This window comes from Podarcis filfolensis (genome assembly GCF_964270895.1).
Source record: "Podarcis filfolensis genome assembly, chromosome: 1".
NCBI classification, from domain to species: Eukaryota; Metazoa; Chordata; class Lepidosauria; order Squamata; family Lacertidae; genus Podarcis; species Podarcis filfolensis.
The window spans coordinates 95,560,122-95,583,948 of NC_139604.1; the positions used below are offsets into that span (position 1 = coordinate 95,560,122).

General features: G+C 41.3%; 3 protein-coding genes and 1 long non-coding RNA gene across 5 annotated transcripts in view; 3 read left to right on the plus strand and 1 right to left on the minus strand.

The window, feature by feature from the left end:
* LOC310767021 overlaps positions 1–23,827 on the plus strand; it is a 962,895-nt gene that overhangs the window by 359,093 nt on the left and 579,975 nt on the right. The window lies entirely within an intron of this gene.
* LOC310765166 (fibrinogen-like protein 1) lies at positions 1,629–11,859 on the plus strand. The gene is made up of 3 exons (XM_083619853.1): positions 1,629–1,815; positions 3,656–3,843; positions 7,894–11,859. Exons 2-3 carry the CDS (start codon positions 3,696–3,698, stop codon positions 8,589–8,591), a joined length of 846 nt encoding a protein of 281 aa, XP_083475979.1. The 5' UTR covers positions 1,629–1,815; positions 3,656–3,695; the 3' UTR covers positions 8,592–11,859.
* CHRM5 (cholinergic receptor muscarinic 5) overlaps positions 15,880–23,827 on the minus strand; it is a 60,749-nt gene continuing 52,801 nt past the window's right edge. For both annotated transcript variants that reach the window (XM_083615533.1, XM_083615532.1), the window contains one exon: positions 15,880–19,302. In XM_083615533.1, the coding sequence (XP_083471659.1) occupies positions 17,644–19,236 (1,593 nt within the window). In that variant the 5' untranslated portion in view covers positions 19,237–19,302 and the 3' untranslated portion in view covers positions 15,880–17,643. The remainder of the gene's footprint in view (positions 19,303–23,827) is intronic.
* The window catches only part of AVEN (apoptosis and caspase activation inhibitor), a 111,813-nt gene continuing 110,966 nt past the window's right edge, over positions 22,981–23,827 (plus strand). Inside the window, exon 1 of the mRNA XM_083622261.1 lies at positions 22,981–23,344. Within this exon, the coding sequence (XP_083478387.1) occupies positions 23,087–23,344 (258 nt within the window). The 5' untranslated portion in view covers positions 22,981–23,086. The remainder of the gene's footprint in view (positions 23,345–23,827) is intronic.

Sequence of the window (23,827 nt, forward strand, 5' to 3'; positions counted from 1 at the left end):
GTTTCTGTTCTCATCCTGAAACAAAGTTCTTAACCTGAAGCACTATTTCTGGATTAGCAGAGTCTGTAACCTGAAGCGTATGTAACCTGAAGCGTATGTAACCCGAGGTACCACTGTATTTTATTTTGTTGTGTTTCAGTTCTAGTCTACACATGTCGCAGAATGAGGTGGAAAAGAGGTGATACAATGGGCAGTACCACTTCATATTTCAGGCTGGGGGTCATCAAGTTCATATATAGGAGGATGACAAATATCATGCCTCTCCACAGTGGCTAGGAATCTGACCACCCATCCACATGTTCCCTGGGCCACTGCTCTGGGCGGCTGGCCAAGGTGCCTCGGCAGAGGAATCTGGTTGCTGGCATGGGCTGTCACAGCAGACCTGTGGGGGGCCCCACCCTAGTTGGCTCAGAGGGAAGGAATATGGAGAGAGCAAGTGAGAGTTGCAGGAGGGGGGAAATGAAGGAAGGGAGGAAGGAGGCAGAAGTGAAAGCAGCAAGCAGAGGAAGGCAGGCAGACCCACGGAAGAAGGGAGGGAGGTTGAGCAGAGGAGACCCAATCCCATGTCCATGGAGGAAGTCACAGACAGAGCTGCAAAGATGATGAAACATAAACTTCTTGAGTTTCTGGTCCATCGTCTCTCCTGGCTTCGGAGGTGCTGATACAACCTTCACATACAAATCTTCACATAAAAGACATGTTGAAAGGGGAGGCCATAGCTCCCCTCTGCTGTTTCTCCCCAGTGCACCAAAGTATGGATCACTCACAAACACATTTGTTTGCAAACACACTTAAGCACTTGACAGATCATGAGGTGACAAGTTATGGCAATAGCTCTGGATGCAGGAGGAAGAAGCAAAGGTGACAGGGCGGGTAATATGGAGCTTTTCCACAATAGTCAGCCATCAGTGCACATGAAGGAAACTAGTACAGTGGTACCTCGGGTTACATACGCTTCAGGTTACATACGCTTCAGTTTACAGACTCCGCTAACCCAGAAATAGTACCTTGGGTTAAGAACTTAGCTTCAGGATGAGAACAGAAATTGTGCTCCGGCGGCGCGGCGGCAGCAGGAGGCCCCACTAGCTAAAGTGATGCTTCAGGTTAAGAACAGTTTCAGGTTAAGAATGGACCTCTGGAACGAATTAAGTACTTAACCCGAGGTACCACTGTAGTGCTCTCTAGCATGCCCCATTTCCCTCTATTGATAAATAGTTCAGGTGCAATATGCAGTAGTATTCAACTCATGTATTTTCTTTTTTATAGTATATGTATTGTGTGTTATTTATGCATCTTTAATACTTGTCCTAAATTAATGTATTGTTTCTCACCGGTGCTCGGGTGTGGTCCTTGACAAAGATGCCAAGCCTTGACACTAGCCCTTGCAGCTCTTCCTTCCGTATTGATCCTCCTAGCTATTTTTGGACAGGAATTGGAACAGGGATCATTCTGTTGTCCCTCCCTCCCCAAACCAGTTGATTCCACACTAGTGCTCCACCCCCCGCCACCCCCTGCTGAGATTCACTATTCATAATAATTTCATTAGGGATAACTTTCTTACAATGAAGGGAACTTTGGCCTTTAAGGATGCCTATTTGTGGATACGTGTCAGAGTAAAGTCCACCGACCAGAAGACTGATACATTGGAAATGTAAAGCTTTGTGAAGACAGCTGGCTTTTCCACAGTTAAGATAGAGATCTTGGGCTGAGCTGTTTACCTAGACTGTAGCAGTAGGCAAAGTGCATATCCAAGTAACTACCCCATAGATTAATGTGCAGCTCTCACCTGGCCGGTTGTCAGTTTAAACAAGAAAGGTAAGATTATTCTATTCTCTTTATTTTGTTCAGTTCCCTAATCTAAAGCTTCCTTCTATATTTACTGAAGAACTTTAATGTCAGAAACACTAAAGAAGTATTCTTTATTCTGGGGAGGAAAAACATTTGACCCTGTCTTTCCACCCTTTATGAAATCCTGTTTTGGTTGTAATGAATTTATGTGTTTTACTGGTTTTCATAATGCTTATTATCTTTTTGTAAACTGCCATGGGAACCTAGGGTGAAGGTTGGGTAAGAAATCTTACAAGTAATTCAATCAATCAATCAATCAATCAATGTAAGAAGCCTCTTCTAGGGTTGCAGTCTTATACACACTTAACTGGAAATAAATCTCGCTGAACTCTTTGGAACTTACTTCTGAGTGGACATACAGTATATAGGATTAAATTTCTCAAAATTAATGAGAATTTGAATCTGGATCAAATTCATGCAGTGGAACTATAATTTTGTACAGGATTGCAGCCTTAGTCATAGAAAATCATGAGCTCATTTTGAGATCACTGCTGGTGCTTTATGTGAAAATGTATTCAATATTTGGGGTGAGGGGGCACACATTGCTTTTGGAAATATACCAAAAGAGTAATTTCTGCATAGGGAAGACACAGCTCCCTCCCAAATGTGATAGGAAATTGTATATTACTGTTTGGGATTAAGTTAACAGTTTGAAAGGTGTTGAAATTAAGAACAAGTTGGCTTAAAGTACATTTTAAAGCTTCATGGAATCCAAAGAGTTTTTTAAAGTGTAAGTGGTGGTTTGTACTTCTTCTTGTTGTTGTTGTTTAGTCGCTTAGTCATGTCCGACTCTTCGTGACCTCATGGACCAGAGAACGCCAGGCACTCTTGTCTTCCACTGCCTCCCGCAGTTTGGTCAAACTCATGCTGGTAGCTTCGAGAACACTGTCCACCCACCTCGTCCTCTGTCGTCCCCTTCTCCTTGTGCCCTCCATCTTTCCCAACATCAGGGTCTTTTCCAGGGAGTCTTCTCTTCTCATGAGGTGGCCAAAGTATTGGAGCCTCAGTTTCATGATCTGTCCTTCCAGTGAGCACTCAGGGCTGATTTCCTTAAGAATGGATAGGTTTGATCTTCTTGCAGTCCATGGGACTCTCAAGAGTCTCCTCCAGCACCATATTTCAAAAGCATCAATTCTTCGGCAGTCAGCCTTCTTTATGGTCCAGCTCTCACTTCCATAAATCACTACTGGGAAAACCATAGCTTTAACTATACGGACCTTTGTTGGCAAGGTGATGTCTCTTAATGAGCAACAAAACATGAACCCTGATGGGCACTTGTCCATATATAAAAGACTGAAGTGTTGAGGCTTGAAAACACTGTCATTTGGACATTATGGTGTGGAGTAACAATCATCTCCACATACACTTGTCCAGAGCTGATGTTTCTGGATGCTTAAGTTCTTTATTTCTGTGCAAAGGCTTCCTTTCAGATGTGGTCCAGGGAATACAGCACATCAGTTCTGATAAAGGAGAGGTGTGCTTTTTAAAATGGAAACCTTGACATGACATTATTTTCTATCAGCTCTTACCGTGCACTCAATTGTGCTATATCACACTGATTGATAGCAAAACAAGATGAAACGACTTCTGTGTGACAGGAAAGTTCTACATGTCAAAGAAGTAGTCTGCCACAAATGCACTGTGACATGTTGAAAAAAAGCCCTGTGTTGCCAAAGAGAGGGGGAAAAGCCCCTTTTTTGGCAGATCTTGAATGCTGAAACCAGGTGTTTCAATTTCTCTTCAAGAATTTCTCTCTGGATGCAATCAATCTTTTAATGCTAAATGCCAGCCTCTGTTATGTTTTCAGCATCCATCAACCTGAGTGAAAGGCATCTTCAAGGGAGAGAATGAATCTGGAAAAGTCAGTGGGATGTTTTCTGCTGCTATTCTTTCAATGTGGACTATGGACAACTGCAGAAAAGGCCTTTGAACTTGCTAATTCTCATCTGATTCCACCAGGAGGCTATAAGAGACTGATCAACATTAACGCAGAAGGTAATTGTGGTATGCCGGGTATGTGTGTGATTTAGAAAAGGGCAATCAAAATTACGGAGGGATTGATGAATGTTCCCTATGAAGAAATGCAAAAGTGGGGGTTTTTAGAAGGGGAAAAAAAGTATTTTCAGGATGTGTGCAGAGAATTGGTACAGAGAACATTGACAAAAACGTGTTTTATCCCTCTCCCATAATACTAGAACTCAGGGTCTCAAGATGAAATAGATTGGCAGTAAATTCAGGAAGTCCTTTTTCACTTATACTAACTTAAACAAAGCACTTCCACAAGATGTGGTGATGGTGACCTTTGGCTTAGATGGCTTTAAAAGGAGGATTGGGCAAACTCATGGAAGACAGGGGCTATTATTTAGCTAAATAGAACCTTCCTATATACAAAGGCAGGAAGCTCCTTGCCATGGATACCACCATGGATACCTACAGTGATGAGTCCAGGAGGGCCTCCAAGCTACAAACTTGGTCATCTCACCTCTTATACACCCTGCCAATCACTGGGCTCTGCAGGTGAGGGCCTCCTACAGATACCGTCTTATCAGGAGGTCTATTCCATACAATAGGGACACAGGTGGCGCTGTGGGTTAAACCACAGAGCCCAGGACTTGCCGATCAGAAGGTTGGCGGTTCGAATCCCAACGATGGGGTGAGCTCCTGTTGCTTGGTCCCTGCTCCTGCCAACCTAGCAGTTCGAAAGCACGTCAAAGTGCAAGTAGATAAATAGGTACCGCTCCGGCGAGAAGGTAAATGGCGTTTCCGTGCGCTGCTCTGGTTTCACCAGAAGCGGCTTAGTCATGCTGGCCACATGACCCGGAAGCTGTACGCCAGCTCCCTTGGCCAATAAAGCGAGATGAGCGACGCAACCCCTGATTTGGTGACGACTAGACCTAATGGTCAGGGGTGCCTTTACCTTTACCTATTCCATACAATGGAGGAATCAGGCATTTCATGTTGTGGCACCCACCCTTTGGAATCCCCTACTCTTGAATATTAGACAGGCACCACCTCTGTTGTCTGCTGAAGACCTTCATCTACAATAAGCCTTTTAAATTGATATTTTCCCCAGTCAGCATATGTACTGGAATTATTTTAAAGAAGTTTTTATTATTTTATCACTTGCTGTTTGCCATCATGGGCTCGTTTGGGAAAAAGGGCAGGGTTTAAATTTAATAAATTCTAACAATAAATACAGGGGAAAGCGGAACCCCATTCAGAATAAATTGTATCACTCCACCCGGATCTCCCAGCTTCATAACCTGCAGCACCTCTGTCTCATCTGAATTTACACCTCAGTTTGTTTACCCTCATCCACTCCAAAAATACCTTGAGACATCTTTTTCTAAGACTCCCTAGGATTTGCAGGCAGAAATGAGAGTTAGAGCTGGTTGTCAATCACATACTGGTGATTTAGAAGAACAAACCTCCAGATTATTTCCCCCACCCAGCACACACATGATACAGTAGGTATTATACAACATGGAGGCCATAAACCTGAGGCACCCCAAAGCCCAGAGGGCTTGGGGTAGAATCAAAGTCCTCCAGCACCACCTTCTGGTACTGATCCTCCAGGAAGGAATAGAGCCAAAGTAATACAGTGCCTTCCATACCCAACCTAGCAGGATTGTCCAGAAAGATAGCCTGGCCAATAGTAATGAATGTCATTGAAAGGTCAAAGAGAATCAATAAGGTTGAAGTCCCCTTGTCCAGTTCCCCTGGTCCTCCACAAGGGTGACCAAGACTGTTACTGTCTCAAAACTAGTCTGAAAGCCCGGTTGGAATGGAAACAAATAACCAGTTTCTTTCAACATGGCCTTGAGTTGAGAGGCCACCATGCTTTCTATCACCTTGTCCAAAAATGATAGGATAAAGATGGGCAAAGTTTGTCACAGAGGGTTCGGTCCAAAGCTGCTTTCTCAAGTGTGACCTCACCACCGCTCTTTCAGCACAGTGGAGATCATGCCCTATTTCCAGGAGCCACTAACCTCAATTTATATTTTTTCTTGTGCTCATCACCATAGAAGCAGGGGGCTTCCTGAACAGCATTTTGTAATCTAAGCATAAAACTGGTTTTATTTTTTCATTTTCAATTTATTATAAGGATCTCTGTTCCTTTTCTATGGGTAGCTTATAGTTCCCTTTTCTTCTCACAGCCACATTCCTTGGTGTTCAATTATCTGGAACCTAGGGCTAAGACAAATACAGTGGAGGTTGGTCCATTGAGACACTCAACAAACTCAGCCCGGTATCCTTCCCTACATCCAGTCTAGTGGGTGGCATTGACTTCCAGCTTCCTCCTCCGCCTTAGTTTCAGTGTTGCCCTTGTAGAACTCAGCAGGAAGAGGATGGGGACAAAACCAGAATTAGCTGGCCTTGGCTATTATTGACGCCATCTCCACCTACTGTTGTCCTTCCTGCCTTCTGTGTCTCAGGGAGCACCAGCCTCCACTGATTCTCCACTGTGATACAGCTCCATATGTTGGCCATGTCTAATATGGAAATAGCTGTTTTTCCTTGTGAGAGGAAAGAGGCACCCATACCGCACAGCCAGTTCACGGTACTTTTCACTGATGGGTAGATGCAGTGCCAAGCAATTACGAACTGTTCCATTCCTTAAGTGTGTATCGGAGTTCTTAGGAGTTGGGGGTTCTGTACTGGGAGACAAATAATAGTTGTCAGAGAGGAGATTTCTGCAAGAACTATTATTTCTTTGTTAAGAGACACGGATGAAGGGGAGCTTTGTAACACATCCTCAGAATCTCTAACGATAGGCTGAGTCATCTCCTCCTCCTCCACTTACAGAGATTGAAAAATTAGCTCTAATCAACTGTAACTCTTCCAGCTCTCAAAGTTGCGACAACCAGCAAACAGGGGACACATGGTGTACTGTTTCCTATTTGCACATCTCTGTAGCTAAACAAAAGGCACATGCCCAATTTTGAGAATATAGCAGTTTCTTCCCCCACCTACACACCATACATTTAAAGCTATCCAACACACATTTTAAGCATATGACTTCCTCCAAAGATTCCTGGGAACTGTAGTGTGTTGGGGTGATGGGAATTGTAGCTCTATGGGGGAGGAACTACAGTTCCCAGGATAGCCAGTGTGGTGTAGTGGTTAAGAGCGGTAGTCACGTAATCTGGGGAACCGGGTTCGCGTCTCCGCTCCTCCACATGCAGCTGCTGGGTGACCTTGGGCCAGTCACACTTCTTTGAAGTCTCTCAGCCCCACTCACCTCACAGAGTGTTTGTTGTGGGGGAGGAAGGGAAAGGAGATTGTTAGCCGCTTTGAGACTCCTGAAGGGGAGTGAAAGGCGGGATATCAAATCCAAACTCTTCTTCTTCTTCTTCTCTGGGGAAATACATTTTAAATGTGTATTGGATGTGCTTTAAATGTACAGTGTGGATCTGTTTCTCTTTCTCTAATGTTAAACCTAGACTTGACCACAGTGAACTTTTGTGTGTGTAAAACTTCACACTTCACAACTGATCTTGCTTTGAACAATTTGCTAACTTGTCAAAATATATATTTGACTATATAAATTTTGTTTTCAATCAAAGAACTGTAAACAAAGCTTTAAGCCCTTCCTAAGTAATGTACACAATGGTTTTTTCCCCAGTGTTTTGAAATTAACAGTTTGTGTTTTGTTCTGGATTTTCTCCATTTCCTTTTAATAATTAATTTTAATAAGTAATAGATGATTTATGATTAATTGTATTTACTCTTTGATGCTAACATCAGTCTTTTCATATGGATTTCTACTTGTCAACCTGTATGATATTGCGTGAGCAAATATTTCTATTCTTATCCATCACTGTTACTACCTTTTGTTTACGACGGTGCTTAATAATAATATATTTTTAAAATTGTAGTCACATCATAAAAAAAGAAACTATGTAGAACTGCACAATATATGTGCCTCAGATCCTGACAATTTAACAATTTCTTACATTTGAGGGGGAAAGTCCATTCTTGTGGAAGCTTTTTAAGCCAAGCTTAGAGGATTATAATGTTAAGCATTCATTTATTTCCATGCAGAATATCCACGAGACTGCAGTGAGATCTTTAAGCAGTCTGAAGAAAACTCCAGAGATGGTCTATATGTCATTCAGCCAGCAAAGGAGCCTATTGGCGTGTACTGCAACATGCAAGATGGTGGCTGGACAGTAATTCAGCACATTACTGCCAACAGTACGGTGGACTTTGATAGGACATGGCAGGACTACAAACATGGATTTGGCACAATTAACGACAACTACTGGTTAGGCAATGAATACATGCATCAGCTAACCAGCTCTCCAAGGCCATATACACTTAGGATTAAACTTGTAGACCTAAATGCCAATATCAAGTGGGGAGAATATGAGCCCTTCCGCATTGAAGATGAAGTTTCTCAGTACCGAATCAGGCTTGGTCTGTATAAAGGTAATGCCGTTGACGCCCTGTGTCGTGACACAGAAGCGTATCTCCACGATAACCAGATGTTCACGACAAAAGATAGAGATAATGACAACTATTTTCAGAACTGTGCCAAACTTGAGTACAACGGGATTGCTGGGGGAGGCTGGTGGTATGATGCTTGTGCTGGAGCGAATCTAAATCGCAGGAATGTCATCTACTGGCAGCAGGACTGCAACAAAGAGCATGTATGCAAGTATGCCTGGATGATGGTCAAGCCAGCTGACCACAGCCAGGAGTGGCTCAAGGCTTGCCCTGCCGAGAAGGAAGAATTGTAAGCAACAGTAAGAAATTAAATCCAGGTGGAGAGCTGCTGTTTCTTCAGCTTGTATGTAGAAGCCGCCTTTTTCCTTTGCTGGGATTGTGTTTCAATATATAAATGAAATTAGACCCAGCACAAAAATAAAGACCACATGACAAGATGTGAAAAATGGAGGACCCCAGAATTTAATTCCCCTGTTCCTCCCAATCCAGTAGTTAATCTTGAGTGATGGCCCAATAGTGTGAGAGAGGTCTAGACATTATTAATATTCTGGGAGATGTGAGTTAAATTCACAAATTATAGTGTGCTGATAAGATTACCAAGCGGTTGTGAGCATAAGTAACAGAGGATAAGTGATAGATTGAAAATATGGAGAGACAATTAAACATATAAATCCGTAAGATATATTTAGTAATCAGGAGAAATAAAATATGGATATTACATATGCTTAAAGGGAAAGGGTATACATTAGGGACCTTGAAAAATCACGAGACTTGCAATTATTTCCTCTGCTTTTCCCCACTGTTGCCCGTGAAAATACATATTTTCTCTTGCCTTTCATCTTCAACAGTTCATTCAAATAGTGTTGTTTGAGCTGTTGCTGTCTTCAAAGGAAGGGAGGAAGGAAGGAAAAACAAAAGCAATTACTTTAAAGTCACAAAGCCGCATGATCCCATCGAAACAGTTTGCTGTATGAGGTTCCTCAGGTTCATGAAGTGATAAATTAGGCTCTTAATGATAAAGGTTCACAGCACAGCAAAAGAGTTGAGAGGCCACAACAATATATCTTTTTTTGTCCATATGGCAGTTTGGCTGCTATTGTGAGCAAAAACAGGGTTGCTTGTTGTCAGGAAGATTGCAGCACTAGATCCTCCTGTAAGTAATTAATCACCAAATACTTCATAAAGGCAGAAGAAATGGTAGCTGATAATATGCATTATTTTCAAGAACAGTTCCACTTCATGAATGTTGAAGGTGATTGGATGCACTAATGTGCGTATCTGAGATAGTCCATCCAACAGAGGGCAGTGATGTATATGAGTATTGTCAAGAATATTGTATTGCAACACAGTTAAAGATTCATCTTTTGTGCAGGGACAGTTGCAAATGAATCATAATTTCACAACACCTGCTTGTGAATGCATGTGCTGTAGTTTCATTGTAAGGGTACAAAACAATATTTTACTGTCTTTCCCTTGTCATCTATTTTCAGCTAATATCTTTTTAAAAGTGTAATTAGCATGTATTTTCAGAGCTCTCATCATTACCTATATCTTCGCTGGCATTTTCATTCCTTGTTTTAGATTCTTTCAGATGAGTCTAAATGTATCTCTATTGTCACTTACTTGCTAGCCTATATTTGTAAAATAGCAAAAACAAGATTTTTGTTGTTGTTGTTGTTGTTCTTATTTAATGGCAACATTCTACCATTCTCTCATTTCTGATTACAGGCCCCAGATTATTACTATTACAGACCTCTCTGGTAGTTATACTTTCTCTATAAACAACAATGGTATATATAGTTTGCTGTACTCAACACCGGGAACATTTAATAAAAGTAGTCTGCATTCTTAGTACTGCAAAATACAACATTTTATATATAAAATTAATGTGAGTAACTGCAGCCTAGTTCTCAGCTGAGCCCATAAGTACAAGTTCCTTTCATGAGCAGATGAGATAGTTGGAGGTGTGAACTCTGTGATTAATCTCTAGGCAATTAATTAATGGAATGCCTTTCATAGTGTTTTGCCTCTTCTTTGAAAGATGTCCAGCTATTGTGAATCAATTCATTTTAAAATGGATTGTTAAATGTGTGTGTGTGTATGTGTGTAAACTACAGCAACATCTACAAAGATTTTAGATTAACAATCACAAAATGTAGAGGGGGGAATCTGTATGTCCAATAATTCTTCTTTAATAGGGAGACAAAGAGGGGATGAAGATAATTTAAAATCCCCAGTATAAATGGACTCACACTTGATTTACTTTGGAACAGGTGAATTAAGAATTGGGCCTATTGTGTGGACAAGTACACATGGATATGCACTGTTTACACACATCAAACATAATCTAGTCAAAATTATTCACTGATTTGGATACAAAGGTGCTCATGGTTGACCGATATTTTAGCCAAGTTCCCTTTTCCTCTCCATCTCTTTGCCTACAACACACCTCATGCCATTTTTAAAAGGTTTTCCAGTCCTCACGAACTGCTTTTGGGAAGATGCAAGGGATCGCAATAGGAAGGGAAAGACAGGAAAGTCACATTCCATGAAGAGGATTAGTACTGCTCAGGATGCAAAGTACTGCTTTTTAAGGAAGAGAGTTACGCATGCTAAAGAGTCAGTATAAACCACTGATCTTCAACATGACCCAAAACTGGATCATAGCCTGATCTAAGGTGAGTTGCAATGGCAGCAGTACCACTAGGCAAACTGAGAATGAAAAAATGAGTCTTCCAAATCCATGTTTGGGTTAAAGATCTGGAAAGTTTGAAGACTACTAGTCTAAACGGTTAAAAAAAGTATATGGTTCAGGTGTCTGAGGACCATACCCTTTCAGAACACAGGTAAGAAAGGCACGTGTCTGAATGCTCCTCCATGTAAAAATTAAACACACATAGTAAGCACATTACAGCAAGGATTAACCTTTCTTCCTGACATACTAGATTTCCATGGATATGAGTGGCTTGTTAGGAGTTTTTGCATTGTTCTACCCTTCCTGCATTCTGAAAGGGTATTCTGCTAGGATGGCCCTACCACGTACTTTTTCTAAATATATGGATTGGTCCTAGTCATGGATCAGCCATCATGGATCACTCCACAAAGGAGTGGAGTGGGATCTGTAACATGAGAGGGTGAGCCAGAGGTGTTTTCCTAGACCACCTTGGCAAGATTTAGCCATCAGTATGGGGGGCTGCCTCAGGGCTTGACAATATGTATGGAGAGTGGGAAAGAGTTTATTTACACTGCAGTATTCCAGCTATAGTGGAATGGGATTAGCTCCTGTTCTTCTGTATAATGCCCAAGACCCTACTTATACTCCACAGATTTCTCCTTGAGTAAATGTTACCACTGTACCGTAGGAAGTGGCTCTCCTGGAGCTCTGGCTCAGGAAAGTGCTTCTGAAACTTTCAATGTAATCTGTTTAGACATATTCAAATATACATATCCCACTTTTTCCTCTCACTTCTGTTACCCAAGGATACTAACATCATGTAAGTTTAATACAATCATATAATATTAAAGCAGCAAAACACAGATGATGATGCAGTAAGTTTTTTTTTTTAAAAAAAAAACAACTTGAAAAATCCATAAGGAGAAGCCAGTTGGGTCAAAGGCCTGCTGGAACAAACAATCCTTAAACTCTATATTTGAACTCTGCTATCAGGTGCAGACAAATCTCCCAGGACAAAGAGCTCCGAAGTCTGGGTGCTAACAGAAAGAGGTATTTCTCTTGTTCTCACCAACTGTACCTGGGAGACAAACCAGGACCTCTCTTGATGATCTGAATGAATGGGCAGTCTCAGATGGAAGGAGAATGTTCTTTAAGGGGTCTGTGGCTGAAGGCTCTTATATTATCCACCTGTGAAACACTAGAACACCAGTTTGACCAAGGCTCAAATTAGTAGAGGGACACATTGCAACTGAAAAATTATTTGTGCTGAAGGTAGAATCTGTTCTTACTGGAACCTGATGCTGTAGCTGCCTTGGCAGTCTTTTGACCCACCATTTTTCACTTCATTCTTCTGTTCTCTGCCCCTTGGACTTAACCTACTTGTTATAATGGCTTTGGAAGAAGCATGTGGCCTCATTTCTGCTTGTGCATAAAGCTGATAGATTACTATCTCCAGCCCTCACTCAGCACTTTCATGCTGCCCTCAAGATGTTAGTACTTGTCAGTATAGCTCCCAGACATAGAATCAGACGAGATTTCAGCCCCAAGCATGAACCAGAACCAGGGAAGACAAGGGAACCTTGGAGGCAGCCCCTAAGACCATACCCTAGGACAATACCCCATATTCAGGAAACCAGCAGAATTAAGGAACCTAATGTGCCCCAACTGGATGTGCCAATACACCAGGAAGGGGGATCTAATTTGAGTAGCTGAACCCTCAGTTATTGTCGGTAAGATTCTGATTCAATAACGTCCATGCATCTGCTCCTAGTCTAGCTACTTTCAGGACAGCTCTTCTTGAGCTCGGTTCTAGGTCCTCTATGGACACAGCAGACATATTTGCAAATACAAGGCAGATTGTCCTCCTCCTCTCCCATTTTGGAAACAATGTAGAAGTGTCATCAAACAGCGCTATGCAGTCCAGCTCCCTTTTGTTTCTCTGCCCTAGAAGAGCTTGCCTGCTTTTGCTGCCCATCTTTAGTTTCACAAGTCAGCAGTGCCCTTAGCATAACCTCCCAGTCGGAGTCTTTTGACCTTTGTTTCAGAGAAGAATGGGACTCTGATGGGAAATAACCACACTGTTTAATCACCACAGTTAGCTTTTTCCTATAAACATGACCATAGTGGTCTGGAATACAGTTACCCCATAATAGTTCCCATGCAACTCTATGTTATTAAACATATAAATGGAGTCTTTAAGAATCCTGATTTTAGAGGATGGGGAACCTACAGCCCTACAGAAGTTGTCAAACTACAACCCCCATCATCGCTGTCCATTGGCCGTGCAGGCTGAGGCAGATGTGAAGTGGAACCCAACATGATCTTAAGGGTCACAGGTTCTAGAGCAATAACTTACAAGTGTCTGCAAAAAAAATTAAAATGTATACATTTTAAGAAATAATTTCGAATGGTTTTTGTTTCTGCTCTTCCTGTTCTTTAAAAAAAAACAAAAAAACGTTGTGCCTCTATATTGCCGTTGGATGGCTCTCAACTTGCCTTTTTTGTTATGAAACTCCAGTATTAAAAAAGCAATAAACACACACCATTTTTAATACAGTTCCAGATATTTACAATGTATCCCAGAGTTTGGCAGTGTCATGTCTGAGTTTTTAGCAGCATAGGTTGAGCACATACTTAACAGTTACACTTAACTGATACTTTGGCATCCATCACTGTGTAGTCTTATACATCTACTCAACAAACGGACCATAAACATTTATAAAACATTCCTGTTCAACAGAAACTGTGACAAAAATAGCTTCCCATTTAACTTCAATAATAGAAGGCAAAGCTTTTCTTTAGCAATAACATTGCAGCTAGCAGAAAACTTTTACAGTCTTATATAGTCATTATTACATAGCTTGTATTATAGAAATGCAGGTTCGTTTGAACCAAACACACATATCATATGCATATGTATGTTTGTTTGAAGCCAGTATAACTCAAAGTATACACTATACACAGAAAATGCTTTGATGGTGACTGAAGAAAAGAAACAGAGGTCTCTATAGTAACTTGCATTTTCCTTTAACAATTATATGCAAAAGCACCAAAAACAGTTGGCACAATACAATATACTTAAAATCAATCATATTGATTCCAGAATACACATTTTCACATTATTATACAGTGAGTTTAAATAATATCCAGTACCCCTGCAAAAAATTCAATCTTTTGCAAACAACTCACTTAACCGTCAAGTTATTCACAACATTGTTTATTTCTATAGCTGTGGAGAAACCCTTTCTTTCCTGCTTCTCTAGTTCTTAATGAAAATATTTTTTACTTCAGTGGAAGCAATGACAAATACACAATAACTCTCATGAAATGTGCTGTGTTATCTCTGAACTATGCAACACTATATTTTACAACTGTATTATTACCATACTAAGCTATGAATGCGGATGATATGATAGAGATGCAGCCTAGCAATCAAGCTGTGCGCTCGTACATTCTTGAAGACCAAAGCAGAATCATCATCCAAAGCCCTAGTCAAGATCCATTGACCCTGGGAAGCACATCTGGCAATAATCAGGATGAGGGCCTTTTCTGCTGTGCTGCCCATCCTAGGGAATGGCTTTCCATAGACCCCATGACTGTATTGTTTTAGATGGCTAATAAAAAAATAACAATATTAGGCTGTTTTAAAAGGTTTCTGACCGGGGGCCGCTAGGGGCGCCTTGGAAGATGGCTGACAATACCATCTCTCCGGCTCACACGAGGTAATTTAGGGGCTGATTATGGGAGTACATCAGCCTCCCGTTTTCTTCCCAGGGGATGGGAAGATGCAGCCTCATCCACGGTTGCCCATAAATCACCCCCAAGTTCGAAAGAAGGAGGTTTCTGACCAATTGTTCTCTTTCCGCTGGCTTACTTTTGATGTTTTAGTTTCAATGGGTGTTTTGTATTTTGTTGTGGGGGTTTGGCCTTGGTGACAATATTTGTGATTTTAATGGGAATTGTTATATATTTTACTATTGTTTTGTGTTTTTGGATTGCAGCTGCTTTGCGTTTCTTTGAAATTTAGGCAGGGTGTATATATATATATATAAAACAAATGCATACATAGACATTGTTATAGTCCATCTTTAAATTGCAGTTCAGCAAACCATGAGTGCATGAGTCAGTGCACTGTCCGCTATTGAACTACAGTAATCCATGTGTCCCATGAAGCTTTGCATCTTTACAGGTCTATACTCAATAATGCAAACCTGGCTGTTCAGTGTTTGCTGGAATGTATCTTAATGCTGCATTGCACCTGAATATTAGTTCCCAACTGAGCCCCATATGCACCCCATATGGACCACATTCCTTCTTCACTTCAGCGGAGGGGACATTTCCATACAAAGCACATTTATTTTCCCTCTCAAAGAATTCTGGTCACTGTAGTTTGATAAGGGTTGCTGAGAATTGAAACTCTGTGAGGGGCTAATGTGCTTCAAATGTGCTTTAAAGATATAGTATGTATATGCCCACGCTGGTGGGGAGCTCTGGGTGCACATCCTATTTCCAAAACTTGAGAATACAGTAAATCAGGGTACTGGGGTAGAATTTCTAGGCCTTTTAACATTTTAAATCATGAACTTACTAAACTCTTATATAAATATCAGTTTGTTTCCATATAGGTTATTTTCACCATAGTTTGTGCATCCTGACTTCCCATTGCCGTTGTTTTCTTTCTGTCCCATCAGTTTATTTTGATAGCTGATTTTAATTGCAGTTCTCAGACCAGTTACTCTGTAATTATCCCAGTTACTGCCTTTATTTTGTCGGATCATCATCTCTACTGAAATGCTCGTGTTGTCGTAAGTAGTCTGCGGTATAAAAAGAGGCACTATAATAGCCATTATGTATACAACATTTCTATCCAGACATATCCTCAGCAAACTCCTGATAGAGTTACCTACTTTGTGCTAGGGATTTAGGCATTCAAGTATTGCCACCCAAAAAACACAGGACAGAAAGGTAGGTGATTTTACTCCTCTCTCTTTTTCAAATTGCTGTTGTTGCTTTTGACTGGTATGGGCTATGTGATTCATGGAGAAAGGTGACTCAAACTATTCAATGAGTGTATGTTTGTAAGGTTATTGATGTAAATTGTGTAGTGTTAAGTGCTAGCTGAAATACATGTTTCAGAAGCAGGACCTGTTGCATCTTGAAGCAGTACCATATCTTTTTTTTAATACTGGCAACCTAATTCATTGATTTCAAATGATTTACTGCCAATAAATACATTTCAAGATCAGGGTGTAAAATCTTAGACCTAAAATGAGGAGCCTATGGATAAATTAAATAAGAGTAAGTGCAGTGCTTTTCTTTCTAATAAAATGTTTAGGGGTACTCTCATTTTCCTACTCATATTGAAATACTGCCCCTCAATGAGGCCAAACTTAGATTCACAAAATGTTTAGGGTATGTGTACCCCTGCGTAACCCCAGAAAAAAAAAGCACTGGTAATGTGTAGTACTTAACCTCATCCATAAGCAAGTTTCAGCTCATAACTTAAGATTGCAGTCCTGAACTCCTATGCTTGGAAGTTCTACAGAAATCAAAAGGATTAAGATGTTGCTTAATGTGCTGCAAAACACCTACGCGGAAGGCAACTCAAAGTGCAATCCTAACCATGACTACTCCAAAGTAAGTCATATTGAATTCAATGGGGCTTACTCCCAGGTAAGTGAGGTAGGATTGCTGATTCACAGTGTAGGAAATAAAATGCAACCCACACAGAATCATAGAATTGTAGAGATGGAAGGAACCAAGAGGGTCATCTAGTCCAACCCACTGCAATGCAGGAATCTTTTGCACATTTGGGTGCTAAGATAGTTCTTCAGAATGGTAATAAAGAAGCGATTTTACCTTTTTCTTAGAAGCCATACATCGGATTGCATCAATATACTGTACAGGATTTTAAAAATAAAACTCCTTCAGAGCAGCTTCAATATGAAAAATAAAATGCAAAAAGACAATTAACTAGTACCCTTGTTTGTAGGCAGTGTAAACATCTCTGACAAACTTGGTACCATCATTGGCTTCTTAATTTGCAAAAAAAACCCCAACCATACAGTTCACAGCATATAAGCCATCTCTCAGCCATAGAAAAAGAATACAAACTCAAACAATGTTCATGGCCTCACAACTAATTCCAAGAGCAAATTCGTCCATTGAGAAAAAAATCTCAGACATTTATCGTTGACCAGTGGTACTTGCCTTCCTTCTGTTTCCATCCAGTTTAGAAACAATTCTGTACGGGAAGTTGATGCAAGTGTCATTCTATTGGAGACCTATAACTAAACTGGACAAAGCCTTGGAAAAAATGTGCAGGAAGGCATAATGTTACTTTCCAGGTAGTGGACCTAATGAATGAAGGGTCTATTCCATACCCAACCATTAAGGTCTGTTGGTGTGCCATTTTATTTGGCAAACATGTGGAAAGAAACTTTCTATGACAGCAACATAAATAATGCTCTATTTAGTAGTCACAGACAATTATAGAAATGTTCATCATTGTGGCTGCTTTCTTCATGGCCATAGGCATATCTTTATCACCACACAAATTGTGCTTCTTTTGTCTCCAGACATGCAAAGCAACAACTTTACAATGAAAGACTTGCAGCCAATTTGATTTACAGTGCTTGTCCAACGTCTGCCCCCCCCCCAAACACTTTAAATTAAGGCAGTTTAGTATTACCCTGCCAGTATAATTTTTCTTCCATTTTTTTCTTCTTCCACTGACAGAACAGCAACAACTTAAATGTCTTTCTGAACGTTTTGTTACAGAGAGCATAGCAGATTGGGTTAACAGTACTATTCACATAGCACAGCCAATAGCCAAGGTGCCACAGCGTTGGAGGAATACAATCTGAGCAGAATGTGGAGACCAAAACCATGATATTGTAGGGTGTCCAAGTGATTATGAAAGCTAGAAGAATGGCGCTTAAAGTTTGGGCTGCTTTGCGCTCCTTTATAAGGACCATTCTTTTCCTTTTAGTAATTTGATTGTTTATATTTGGATCCATGTTTTTGACGGAAGTCGTGTCCTTAGATAAAGTGGCAGAACAAGGAGTGATCTTTACTTTTCGGCAGCCATTGTTAGTTTCTTTGGCACCATCAGCTTTAACCACCAATCGGAACTTGTAAGCTACACATTTACTACTTTTTTTAACGTGGCCTTTGGTTGGGGTTAGAAAATATTTGGGGGTCTCATAGTCATTTTCCCCAGGATGGTCTTTGATAAAGGCTTCCTTTTTCTCCTCTTTATGTTCATCATCCTTGCTTTTTACTGGAGACTTATAAGCTACTTGAAAGACGGGATCAGAGGCACGTTTATCCTCCTCTTCTGAGGATGCATAGCTGCTGCAAGTGGTTAGCTGGTCCGCCTTAGCCCAGTCATGACAAGTATTTTGAATCTGACATGCCTTTGCTGTTGCCGAAGTACTTCGGCTGGATGAAGACCACGAAGCCTGACATCTCTCCCTTTTGGCTAAATTTTGTTGCTTGCAGCTAAAGCAGGACTTTAGCAGCGCTTTCTGAGGCTTTATCATTTCGAACTCGGCCACAGAACTGGATCCTTGAAGTTCGGCCAGGTCCTTGGTCCGTTTCTCAGTCTCTCTATAAATACGGCAATACAAAATAGTCATCACAGAAACCGGGATATAGAAAGCAGCAATTGCAGTACCAAAGGTGATGATGGGTTCATACAAAAATTGAATCTGGCATTCTCCAGGCGGGACAGTTCGTTCCCCGACGAAATACTGCCAACATAAGATTACTGGTGCCCACAGGATAAATGAAATTAGCCAAGCTAGGCCAATCATGATGCCAGCCCTTTTCGGTGTGCGTTTAGCCCTGTAGGTTAATGGCCGTGTAATAGAAAAATATCGGTCGAAGCTGATAACCAGTAAATTCATTACTGAGGCATTGCTAGCTACATAATCCAGGGCTAGCCACAAGTCACATGCTAGACTTCCAAGAGACCAGTACCCTATTAAGATGTAGGATGTATAAAGATTCATAGAAAATATTCCAATGATAAGGTCTGCACACGCAAGACTGAGTAAATAGTAATTGTTCACCGTCTTGAGCTGGCTGTTGACTTTGAAGGATATCATCACAAGAACATTCCCCACTATAGTTATTAAGCTTAAAATGGCCGTCACTGTAGCAATGGTAATTACTTCCCAAAGGCTATGACCTTCTAAATGCTTATGGTTAGGGGCTGTACCATTGACAATGGTTGAATTGCTGTGCAATTTTTCTTCCATTCTTTTTCTTGGCGTATTAACATCAGTCCCTTTTAAGTTGCTTCTTCACCTGTTCTTTGAAGACACCTTTTTAATGACAAATAAAGAGAAAGAAAGCTCGTAAAATAATAATGGACTCCTGCCAAATTTATTAAGCACAAGCAAATTGTAAGACCGTTGGGAGTATCAATTATAAATTACGATGACTTCTAAAGCCTTCCCCAACCTGGTGCACTCCAGATGTTTTGGAATACAACTCCCATCATTCCTGACCATTGGCCATACTGCCTGGGATTTATGGGACTTGTAGTCCAAAAATATCTGGAGGGCACCAGATTTAGGAAAGGCTTCTGACATAACTGAAATATTCAATATTAATTGTTGAATTCTTACTTTAACTATTTAATATGAACAGTTAAATATATTTTGTATTCTTTTTCTCAAACTACTGTGGTTAAAAAAAATCAACTAGTATTAGACATAAGGCCCCCAATTTGCAGTAGGACAACAGTGAGGCAGGGCACATTTAACCTATGATACCAATGGACTCTAGATGTCATGTTTAATGGTACCATAGATTCAGGGAACAAGTTGTATTGACAGTGTTTCACAGATAGGTAAACACATAAAGGAACCACTATTTTAAAAGTCCACACACACAAAAGTTGTGACACAGGGTTCAATCTCCTTTCAAGTCAATATGGGTCCTGAAGAAAATAATTCCTTGCATTTGCTGTTAAAATAAAGCCTTGATGTGGTTTTTAATTATACAGTCCAACGACATCTGGAGAGCCACATGTTTGCCACCCCTGTTGCAATGAAAGAAAAATTTGAAGAGTGGCATAATATGCAGAATTTTTTAAAGAAAGCAATGGAAGACTAAAGTCCTGGTAAAGAGACAAGTGGAGTATGTGCTGTTCAGTAGCAGAAATATTTTTATTCTATTTATTTATTTATTTAATTTGTATACTACACTACAGTACATCTGTAGATCTCATGGTGGTTCACAACATAAAAATGCAATATAAAAACAAGAACAAAAAACCCCACTCCTTGCTTTAACACCGACTAAAATATATACAGTATTTCCTATTCTATGTCTTCTGTCTTTCATACTTAAATACTGGTAGCCCACTGGACTCCTCACCTTCTCCTGCTCATTGCAACTAGAATTCTTTGCTTGTAACTTTCACAACTCTTCTCTAAAGCACAAATCTGGCCATCCACTGTTGCTATTTATTGTTCTGAGCTGCAGAAGTTCATATTTTAAAACGCAGTAAGGTTCCTTCTTGATGCAAGAATGCAAAGTTTCTTCATTTCAGCTACAGCAAAAGTGGTTCCCTAAACAAAGCTATCATACATGATTGACTACAGACTCTTAATGGAAAGGCCAACCCAGGTCATTTTCCACAATTAAAAAAAAAAAAAAATCACCCCTTTATTTTCTAATAAGTCCTAGCTGACTAAGGACTGCAGGGGAAGAAAAGCAATGAGCTCACTGTAATGGAGGAGTGACTATTAATCATATTTGGCTGTTAAGATCTTAAAGTGTCACCTATCTGCATCAATTCCAAACGATCAAGTTCTCTGAGACTATTTTGCCTTACAAAAGTAATTTCTGCTCATGAGTTTGTTTCCAATACAACCAAGAGGCAAAGCAGACATTGCTATAGCTTTAAAGCTTTTCAACTTGGTTCCCACTTTATGAAAGCAGTACACAATAACTACATGCAATGCAAAGAAGAAGAAAAAGTACATGTAATGCCTGAGTAATAACTACATGTAGTTTGCAATTGATTGTACTATATTTGGGATAATGTTCATTTGAGCAGGGTATTTGTAACTAAATAGCCAGTTATTGCACCAGTACTATTGGATTTACTGTAAGATTTCTATTTATTCTAGGAAACAGTGAATTCCTTTCTTTTGGATCAGCTTCCCAGAGGATACTGTACAATGTTTGGATTGCTCTAAGACCATTTCATGTGCTACTAAATAGTGCTTAGTTCTTAATGCACTTTCATGGCCATAATGCATATGAATACTCAATTTCAAGACGGCTCCCCTCTCCAAATTCTGAAGATGAAAGTACCTTTTATACATGAAAAAAATAGTGTGCAAGAGATTCAGATGTAGTTTTTAGAGCTGTGTGTCAAATGGTTCTTAGAAATAATGTCTTGTTCATCCCATAAAATTGTAGCACATAGCAGAAGTAGATTTTGGGGGAGTGCAACTGGTTTGGGCGCATTTGGTGTGGAGCCTTGGGAGTGCTGCAGGGGGCGCCACAACTGTGATGTAAAATGAAAGGTTAGATGTCATGGGGTTGGCACTGAAATTTAATGCTGCCCCTGAAATTTGAGACCACTGCCTATAGCATCTAGAAGGCACCACATTGACTCCCTCTGTCACAGAGCGTAGGACCGCACTCAGATTAAGAGGTTACTCCATCAGATACAGAGATCAAGTGGGCACTGCATTCCTTTGCTCTGGAACCAAGCCATTAGCATTGAGTACTCATGAATTCCCCTTTCCCATTGACTATTGTTTCTGATCCTCCTTGCTGTTTTGTTGCTGCCATCCTATAGTGGGGATTGGACTAGGAATGAGCTGTCAGGCAAGTAGTTAGGCAGGCAAGTAATGACTGTCAGTGAGGTAGGTGGCTGCTGCAAAAACTGGATGTGACAAGGTAGTGAGCAGCTGCCTCCTTCGTTCAAAAACTGCTGCTGTCATATCACACATAATATTGCTCCTCTTGATTGCCTTTCTGAGCATGTGCACACGATTTAACCAAGATGGTGGTAGTTTCTCATGTCAAGTTTTTTTGTTAGTCTGTGAGGCTTGCTCAGGAACTTTGCTGAGGTTGGGCCTGGCTGCTGTTTCATCCCAGGGGAGAACTTCTCTGAGGTGCCTAAGTCCCATGTAACTGCAAGGCGCTTTGGAGAGAAGCAGAAAAGGAGGCGCAGGCATTAACAAATTTTCTTGTGATCAATCCTAAAACCATCCAGTGGGTTCTCACTCCCAACACAGATTTGGAGCAGCTGCACGGAATAAGCATTTCTGCTTTGATTTTAGTGGCATGTTGGGCAGATCCGTCTGAGCACATCACCATGGTCACAGCTACTGATTAACATGCATAGTGGCATGCTCATGCATAATTCACCATGGCAACTTTAAATATGTAGTGACCATGAAAGTTACTGCCAATTTTTTTTGGGGGGGGGGCGAAGCACCTCAAAATTGTTATGAATCAGCTCCCGAGGCTAGTGTTCTGGAATCCACATGACACATTATTTAGGATGCTGTTTATGGTTGCTCTCTCAACAGCTTAATGTGGATATATTGCTACTTTCATTATGTTTAATTGTGGATTATGTTACCTGATTTGTGAGGCATTTCTTTAGGGATTATTTCAGGGAACTTTCATTTGTGAAAGAGCTGCAAGCCAGATATTACTATTGCATTTACCAAGTCACATTCCAATGGGATTTACTCCCAAGTATGCAGTTTTAGGATCGAGGAGCTCTGAGCTGGTGATATCCCCCCGTTAAAAACAAATCTTATAATTAATCTTGGAAGTCTAGAAAAACCACAGCAACTAAACGATGCGGCCGCAAAGAGCGGAGGTTTTGTTGCGCTTGCATCAAATGCGCCACGTTTGCGACCGTTTCCCGTTCACTGCAGACAGGGCGGCGCGCTTCGCGAGGCTTCGCCGGGACTTCCGAGAGGAGTCAGGATCGCTAGGCCCAAGCCTGGCGCGGCCCCCAGTTTCTCCTTTCCTGAGGGAGGCAGCCAGCTTCCCGCAGGAGGCGGGGAGACGGGCCTGGAGAAAGGCGGCTGCGAGGAGGAGCGGGCCGGACCCGAAGTAGCTGCCATGCAGCAGCCCGAACGCGGCGGCGGCGGCGGCGGCGGCAGGCCCCAACGGGGAGGCGGCGGACGGCAACCCCATCGTCGGCGGCCGGGCGGTCGGGAGAGGCCGGCGGAAGGCGCCGGAGGCAGCAGCAGCAGCGAAGCCGGTCCCGGCCCAGGAGGCGGGAGCCGGGGGAGAGGCGGGGGGAGAGGAAGAGGCAGGCGGGACGCTCGCGGCAAAGGGCGCGCCGCGCCTGCCTCCGCCCCTCCCGGTTATGAATCGGTAAGGAAAAAGAGACACACACGAGGCCGAGGCGGAGCTAAAGTAGTCCCCCCCCCCCCCACGGCTTCTCTGTGGCAAAGCTTTCTTATCTGAGGCTCCGCCTAGGCTGTTACTATCTCCCTCTCCTTAGCAACCAGATTCTACCTAATATGTTAGGGGTTACATACATACATACATAGTGTGTATGTGTGTGTTTGGCGGGGGTGTGTATTATATATTTATATATACATATATACAGTGCTTTTTCTGGGGGTAAGCAGGGGTACGCATACCCCCTAAACATTTTGTGAATCTTTGTACTTTGGTCCGTTTACTGTATTTATTTTTCCTGATTTGAACTATAAAATGGTGGTTTTCTTGAGTCAAAAGGAGAGTACCCCAAACATTTTTTTAGAAAAAAAGCACTGCATATATAGATACATATAGTGCATGGGTAGGCAAACTAAGGCACGGGGGCCAGATCCGGCCCAATTGCCTTCAAAA

Coding starts and splice junctions, on each gene's coding strand:
- LOC310765166 (XM_083619853.1), top strand. CDS start 3,696: ATGAATCTGGAAAAGTCAGTGGGATGTTTTCTGCTGCTATTCTTTCAA. Junction 3,844..7,893: donor GATCAACATTAACGCAGAAG/GTAATTGTGGTA, acceptor ATTTCCATGCAG/AATATCCACGAGACTGCAGT.